Source organism: Centroberyx gerrardi, chromosome 15 (genome assembly GCF_048128805.1).
Source record: "Centroberyx gerrardi isolate f3 chromosome 15, fCenGer3.hap1.cur.20231027, whole genome shotgun sequence".
Taxonomy (NCBI): Eukaryota; Metazoa; Chordata; class Actinopteri; order Beryciformes; family Berycidae; genus Centroberyx; species Centroberyx gerrardi.
This window is the reverse complement of record NC_136011.1, coordinates 16,790,615-16,798,424: the sequence shown is the minus strand read 5'-3', so window position 1 is coordinate 16,798,424 and position 7,810 is coordinate 16,790,615. Positions and strand designations below refer to the sequence as shown.

Below are 7,810 nucleotides of genomic sequence, written 5' to 3'. Positions count from 1 at the left end.
TACGAAAAAAATAGATGACCAAAATTACCCCCTGCTAAGAAAGCTATGAAATGTTTTGACAAATATGCTATGGCAGCCTTCATAAAAAATCTATACGGGCTCGGAAATTGTCAAAGGGGTTATCTTTATCTACCAACCTTATTAAAAGGCCAATTTCTTAAAATGTCACTAGAACAAAAAATTAAATAATCAATCCATAGTGAAATATGCTTACTGATAAAATGAGGCACACGGAGATATGGAACAGAATTGTTTCTTATTTTTTTTCCAGAATACATACAAAAAAATACCAATTCTCTTTCCATGGTATACACCTGAAAAATAACGGCAATTTAAAATGTGGACATTTTGGAATTTAAGAAACAAACATGCATGTAAATTATTTTCTTCTCAATGAGACATTAAATAAGAACAAATACAATCATAGCAATTTCAAATTAACATCGAAATGAAGACCCCTACTTTATTAGTACTCTAACATGTGTGTGTTTTCACTTTACCTATAGAGTTCAATTTCAACATAATGCACTTTTGAGTTGCTCAAATATTTTCCATTTGCAGCTATTATCGTCTGCTTTTAAGCCGACATATAAATAAATACAGTTGAGTCCACGGATCCCGTCCATAAGTGGAGCGCTGTTAATATAAAAGTCTTTATATTTGCATTCTTAGTACTATAAACTTTTCAAAGTCAATTTTTCTTTTCTCACTGGTATCCAAGCGCGGATGCTGTGGTGAGTCTCTGGCCATACAGTGCATAAGGAGAGTAGTAAGGGCCGGTGGCTGCCGGGACAGGAACAGGCGCACCAGTTGGCAAGGGGCTTTTGGAGTACGGATGGTAGCGGCTGCTGAGTCCTAACGCGTGATGCGGGCTCCTTAGGGCCAAAGTCCCGGGGCTCCCAGGGGCTCCTGACGGTGGCATGTGCATATGGCAGGCCATGGCCGCTGCTGCGGCGCTGGCTAATGATGAAGACCCGGGATAACCAGATATCAACTTCTCAGCCCCAGTGAAAGCAGTGTGCGTCCTCAGGTGATTCAGGAGCTCTTCCGAGCTGGAGAAGCGTTTGTCGCACGGTCCATTTGCCGACACCCAATTACAAACATGGGGGAGCGGGTCGTTGGGGAGCATGAAGCCGTATGGGTACAGCGGGTGTCCACTAAATGATGGCGCCGTGGAATGAACGCTGTGTAAGGGGTGTGTCGGGTACATAAGTGGGTAGCCGGACTTGAGGGCATTAGCGGCCGCTGCAGCTGCAGAGTCGTGCGTACATGAGGCACTGGCTGCGCCCGCTAAGTGACTGGCACAATGGTAACTGAGGCAGTAAGGGTCTCTACATAAGCTGGCTGACATGATGGACGGTGGGGAAGCCCCAGCCAAAGGGCTGGATCCTGCCTTACTGCAGCCCAGTGAGCTAGCCAGCTGTGCGTTAACCAGGCTCCCTCCGTGGGGCAGGAAGTGTTGAGGATAACCAGCATAGGCCCCAGCCAAACTACCCGGGTAGGCCATGCCAGCAGGAGGCAATGGGAAAACTGTCTGTCCCGGTTTGTAAGGAGAAACCGGTGCCACAAGTCCAGACCCGAGAACGGATGCGGAGGATACAGAAGTTACAGACGAGGAGTCCGAGGAGGAGGTTTTAGAGCCAGGCGTCGTCTCCTGGTGTTGGTTGACCTCTACGTTTATTCCACCACAACTCACGCTTATCCTGCTGTGGCTAGTGGTGCCAGATCCGTCCGTCGTGCCATTTTTATTACAATCAGACTCTTTCTTTTCATCCCGTTCCCCACATTTCCCCTCTGATGGCATGGGGGAGGCAGAAGTGCTGGAGTTAGGGCTGCCTGTCCGCGGCGTAAACGGCTGGCAGGTGGCGCTCGGCACTCGGAAACCAGACTTCTCTCCGCCTGAGACGCCCGAAGACGAGTCCTTCTTATCTGAAGGTTTAGAATAGGGTTTGAAGCTAGATTTGTCATCCACACCGATGTCACTCAATTTCAAAGGACCGGATTTAGACTCCTTGTCACTAGATCCATTTTGTGTTACGGAGGATAATTTGGAAGAGGGCGGTGGGTCCGGCTTGCCGATCTGAGAGCAGGTCTGCGCCAGCAGTGCCAACGGACTTTTCTTGGCATCTAGCTGCAAAAAAGACGAAATAGTGGTTGATAAATACTGTCAAAAACGCACATCGAATACTTTGCTACATTATCACAAAATGTCTAGTTGAAGTCAAACATTATATTCCCTGCCATTTCCAAACAGTATTGTGCGGATTATGCAGTAATTACGCACGACTCAAACACGAAGAAACTACACTAGTCGGACTATTATTTCACAACAAATCGCTTATTACGGGGTTTCATATACATTGGAGTTATAAACATTTTAATGTCATTGTGTGGTTTACCAAGACACGGTATAGACTGTGGGACAACAGCAATAACCCCAAAACGTTGGCACACGTAAAACCAATAAACATTAACACTACGATCTTATCTAGTTTAATGTTCTCCTTACCTCAATAGGGCTAATCGGGGTAGAAGGCAAAGGCTGCAGATACTCCGGGTGCAAAATGTGTCCCGACCGTGCGGTAAGCATTTTCAAAACCTTGATGGGAAGTCGGTTTGCTTGCCGTAGTGGATCACACGGAGGTGTGGAGTGGAGAAAAGGCTTGTTGATGCTCGCTGAGCTGCTATTCCGAGAACCGTTGCTTTCCCAGGCTAAACAAATATCACTATTTTTCAGGGCAGACGCCGAGGGCGATGTGATCATGTCCCAATTCTCAGGAAATTAAACGGCGATGCTTTCGTCAGATTCATTAAGACAATCAAAATATTATCGAGCCTCTCTCAAAAAAGCGTAAAAATGGTTCAATAATGAGTAATCCGGATAGTAAAGGAGCAAGGCGCGGCAGCTGGAAGGAGAGTGCGAGGTTATCGCAGATCCGAGGCTGCGTCTTGCACCATGAGCGCTGCGCCTTGTGTGCGTCTGTCTGCAGGTCCGTGCTCTGTACTCCCGAAGTACGAACTGGTAGAAATTTTCACTTCAAAAGCAGCTGAATTAGTCCGAGATTAAAGCCTTTGCCGCCTTCCAATCAAATGGGACCCTGAGGTGATTGGAGGGTCAAGGGGATGTGACGTTCTCCTCTTTGTAAGCTCCTCTATTTTGACAGCTCGGGGGAGGAGATAGGCCTAAATATTTTGGTTGCCGTGAACGCTTGCACTATTTTAGGTGTTGGGCTACGGGTTCTATACACGGCAGGACGCAAAATGTAAAATGTGTATGTGAATCCTCTTATACAACTGAGATGAACAAACACTCCACTGTTGAAATTATATAAGTCACGTGTATTTACTCACTTTTAGCCTGCATCCTCATTTCAACTGTCATGAAAGACTATCGCTTATAGGTTTTGCGTTATTATCAGGAGGGTAAAAGCAATCTGCACTCAGTTTACCAGCCTATTTATTTACGGGATAGAGTTTACCCAACTTTTTAGCCTGACATAAATATTTATAACATACACCCACAGTAGGCCTATACATCATAGTAAGTAGTATCAAACTAATGTAAGTTATATGAGGATAGGGTGTTTTAAGGGACAAAAAAAAACATAAATTAATCTTTTTTTCCCTGTAACTATTACTCATTTCTGCTGATTTTGGTGATAGTTTGCCTTATGACTGGAGGCCATAGATTCTCGACCCTTTTAATCAGACCTACCACACACCACTAATCATTATCCTATATGAGAATACACTTTGATGGACCTAATTTGTCTTAAGTCAATCGGAACGCAGTAATTAACTAATAAAACATTTTATCTGTTATCCGTCAACGATCTGTAACCTGCGAAATGCACAAAGTACGCGCACATTACGCACGTCTACCAAAGGGACTTTTTCCACTGGCAAACATAAGATCAACCACTTCAGCTTGAATTCCCCAAACAGACAAGCGTTGACAGGAACAGACCAATGTAGTGATGGAGGGATGTGAATGTCACATGTTTTCAGTATAATATACACCGCCCTTCTATTTCTATCTCCACCCCTCCGTCAAGTGTCAATTCTGCTCCACCGCAATCAATCAGTTATTTGTCAGACGCTGTCAATCCAGCGCTTGATTTATGTCAGCTATTGTAGCTGATTACATGCCAGTGTGACTGGGGGAAAAGGACAAATGGGAAGAGAGGCATTCTGGAAGAGACACCTAATTTGAGGGGAAATAAATCATTCTCGAGTTAAGATTTAATTTGTAAACGCATCGACAATAGCCGACCTCTATACAATGTTGGGAATAAGAAGCCAAAAGATCATAAGGAAGACTAAACTAACCACAGTCAAATCTCAGAGGAAAATCTCCATTCTGTCGGCTTTTCGTCGGAGCAAAGTTCCTAAACTTTTCCAGTTCCTCATCAAACACCTCGGAAACTCCGATACTTTATAATAACTTGCAGCGGCCGTTCACCTAACTTCGTCTATAGGGGAGTTGTTATTGCTATTTAGTCCTCATGCTATGAATCGGCCGATTATGTTGTTAACAAGAAGCCTTAGGTAAAACACCGCAGGCACAAAATAATTAGGGCCTGTCATTTAAAAACTGCTTTGTCTCAACTTTGGAACTTTAAACGTGATTTATACGAGGAATCCATAATCTAAAATAAAAAAGCAAATATATCCATGTGCCTTTGGAAAAAAAATAAGAAAGGAAGGAAAATGGACATATAGACAATTTATATTTCCATAATCTAGCCTACAATAAATATTTTTATTACGGATGTTTAAGTGGATACGTTAACAGTCGTCCAATCAATCTGCAGTTGCAGACACTGATTAAAAATATATATAACGTATAACAACCTGCTGAAACATCACGGTTTCTGAAAGCAGAGTGTCCATTTTAGCACATCGTAGCCTATCTACTATTGTATTGTTAAAACCTGTCATCTGCCTCGGGCACATTGTCATCTGCAACAAGAATAACAAAGAAAAAGAACAAAAAAGAAATCCAGACATTTTATATTGATGTCAGCTCGATTTTATTTACATACAATGAAAATGATTTATTTTCTTTAAGAGGTAGAAAAGCGGACTGAGAGAAAGAAAAGAAGAGAAATGGTCTGTCAGGCCGTTGAGAAAAGAAGTTTAAAATGCCTTGAACTATTCACCGCTGAGATGGCTAATCAGTATTGAGGCTCCAGGGCAATCGGGCAGCTTTTCAATGCGGTTTTCCTTTCATCTCAATCGGGATGGAGGCGCTCAATTAAAAGCCTATCAGTTTGTAAGTAAATCAACGCCTATCAAAGTTGTCACATCAAACAAAACGATTATTATTGCAACCCGCCTCCGCCATTAATCTCTTTCTGTGGTAATCTGCTTGACAGGTCATCTTGGAGAGCAAGAAAACCTGGAGTGGACAGTCACAGGGGGCAAAATAGGTTTTGGAAAAAAAAAAGAGAAAAGAATATATATATATAGGCTAAAACAAGCTATAGCTCATAATCTGCCCTAAATAGGCTACAACCTGGGCTTAAGTTTAGGCCTAATAAATAAAATAAAATAACCATTTTTAACTATAGGGTAAAAAGTACATTTTTAATTTGGTCCAAGTAAAAAACAAAACTTACTAATACTTAGACACTGAAGCCATTTTGCGGCCAATAGTTAGATATAAAAGATTTGCTTCAGCTTATAGGCCTACATTGGTCTGCAGTAGGCTACAGCTTTGTAAAGTGTATGTGAATGAAAAACCTAGTCATAATTTTCTGCTGTCCAGATACTGTGTCATAATAGAGAAATCACTTGAAATAATAAATGAACACTAGCCCAATATCAGGCCAATAATTCCATTCAATTTCATGTCTGACTTTGTAAGTGGGGGAAAAAGAAAGTCTAAATGAGCGGACCTCCATTCCTTCAAATGTTTTCAGTGTTTTTGTGTGGCAGAGGGGGGGGGGACGTTTCACAATATGCAAAGATGTGTGATTGATAACAGGCTTGCTGTTTTCTGCAAGGGCTGTCAGTCCATGACACAATATGTGAGTTATTAGGGCAAAGAAGGGCAACCATAAATTTTCACTGTCAGGCGAAAACCCTCTTTATTGTCCGTATGACGAATGGGCTTCTGCAGCAGACACCAAATACTCGGCATTACCCTTAAATGGGAACACATTTTTGCGACCGTAATTCATAATATTTAAATAGAAAGTTTTAATATCCCCATATATTTCATAACAGTGACATGTTTATGAATCACTCTCCGCATGCAAATATAATTATTTACATCTCGGGAGGAACTGCGTTGGACTTCCAGGTTTACTGTGAGCTTTGCTTAACCTGGGCCGACACTATTGCTTTTAGTGGGTTGAAGTGAGGAAGTACAAAATGAAATCTTCTGATCGATTTATAATGTATATTTAATTGAAATTACATAATTAAATAACTCGCCTAATTGTAGACCTTAGAGGCTCGCCTATATTTAGAATTAAAATCTAAAATGTTCTACGGCCCGCCTGTTTTGGAGCTATTCACAATCATATAAAGTTGTTAATTTTTGTCTCAATCCCTCTTCGCTCTATTAATTATTTAGAGACAAGATTCAAGCCAAATATACCTTGTGCTTTTCTCAATGGCGCATACATCTCCGAGTAGATAAAGGAAGGTATTTTATACAGAAATGTGCTAAATACAACCATTAAAAGGCATGCACAAAGTAGAAAATATTTTTTTTCTAAAACTCCAAGAAGGAAGGATAGGTTTACAGGAAAGTCCGTGACACGACATTACCTGGAATCATAGCCTACTAAGCTCCGATGTAAAACGTCAGAGGTAAAAAAAAAAAAAAAAAATATGACAGTGTATAAACGTAGTCCTCCTGTCTAGAATAAACTCATTTTGCATTGCACACACAGACCACCCGTTACATTCTGTCAAATGTGAAAAGTGTGGAGCACCGCAAGACACACAGTAGAAACTGGAAGCCATGCAGACTCTCTCACTCCGGGCGGGCAGCAGGAGAAAGGAAAGCTTTTCCGTGTATGGGAGGTCCCATGTGACGTCACGCAGCAGACACCGAGGCAGAGCAAAGGGATAGGCTAGTTTAGTCCAGGGGTTCCCAAACTTTTTCATGTCAGGCACCCCTGAATAGATAGATAGGCCTTAGTAGTTCTCAACACAGGTGCCACTGTGACCCAAAAGTATGCAGGTTTTTCATTCCAACCGAACAGAACAGCAGCTCATTTCACTCATTAGCACACCTTCAGCCAGAGAGGGGGAACTCATCAGTGGAGTGAGCTGGTGTGGTGTTTGGTTGGACTGAAAACCTGCATAATATTAAGGCACAACAGCACATGGTTGAGAACCAATGCTTTAAACTGCATTTGATACAGATTTAAGCTCAGGGAACCACGATTTTAAAAATAAAATAAAATAAAATCACACTGGTGGCATTCTGGCCCAATTCTCCCTCTAATTTGTATGCATCAGTGCAAGATAGTTTAGTGACCTATGTGTAATAAGTTATATATTAATAAATAATAACATGTCATCAATTTATCCCCAGATATTTAAGCAATATAAGTGAGTTTTGAAGTTTTTGTGACCAATGATATGAGATGCAGGGAATTTGCCATGCGTTTACTGAATTGACGTCTATTATTTATATCATTAGTTGGAATTTCATATACAATTGCACAACTGTCACAACATTGCATAATACTATATTGTAGGTGGGGAGAATGATACCGCTGATCAAATTAGTCCTCTTGATACATTCTCTTATTGTTTTCAGTGTCTTCTGATTGAAATAAAAGAGAAA

At 41.5% G+C, this 7,810-nt stretch overlaps 1 protein-coding gene across 1 annotated transcript; it reads right to left on the bottom strand.

Annotated features, from left to right (window-relative positions):
* Positions 1-237: 237 nt before the first annotated feature.
* Positions 238-3,002, bottom strand: znf503 (zinc finger protein 503). Its single transcript, XM_071917823.2, has 2 exons — positions 2,510-3,002; positions 238-2,131 (listed from the first exon to the last, which is right to left on the bottom strand). Exons 1-2 carry the CDS (start codon positions 2,762-2,764, stop codon positions 707-709), a joined length of 1,680 nt encoding a protein of 559 aa, XP_071773924.1. The 5' UTR covers positions 2,765-3,002; the 3' UTR covers positions 238-706.
* Positions 3,003-7,810: the final 4,808 nt, after the last annotated feature.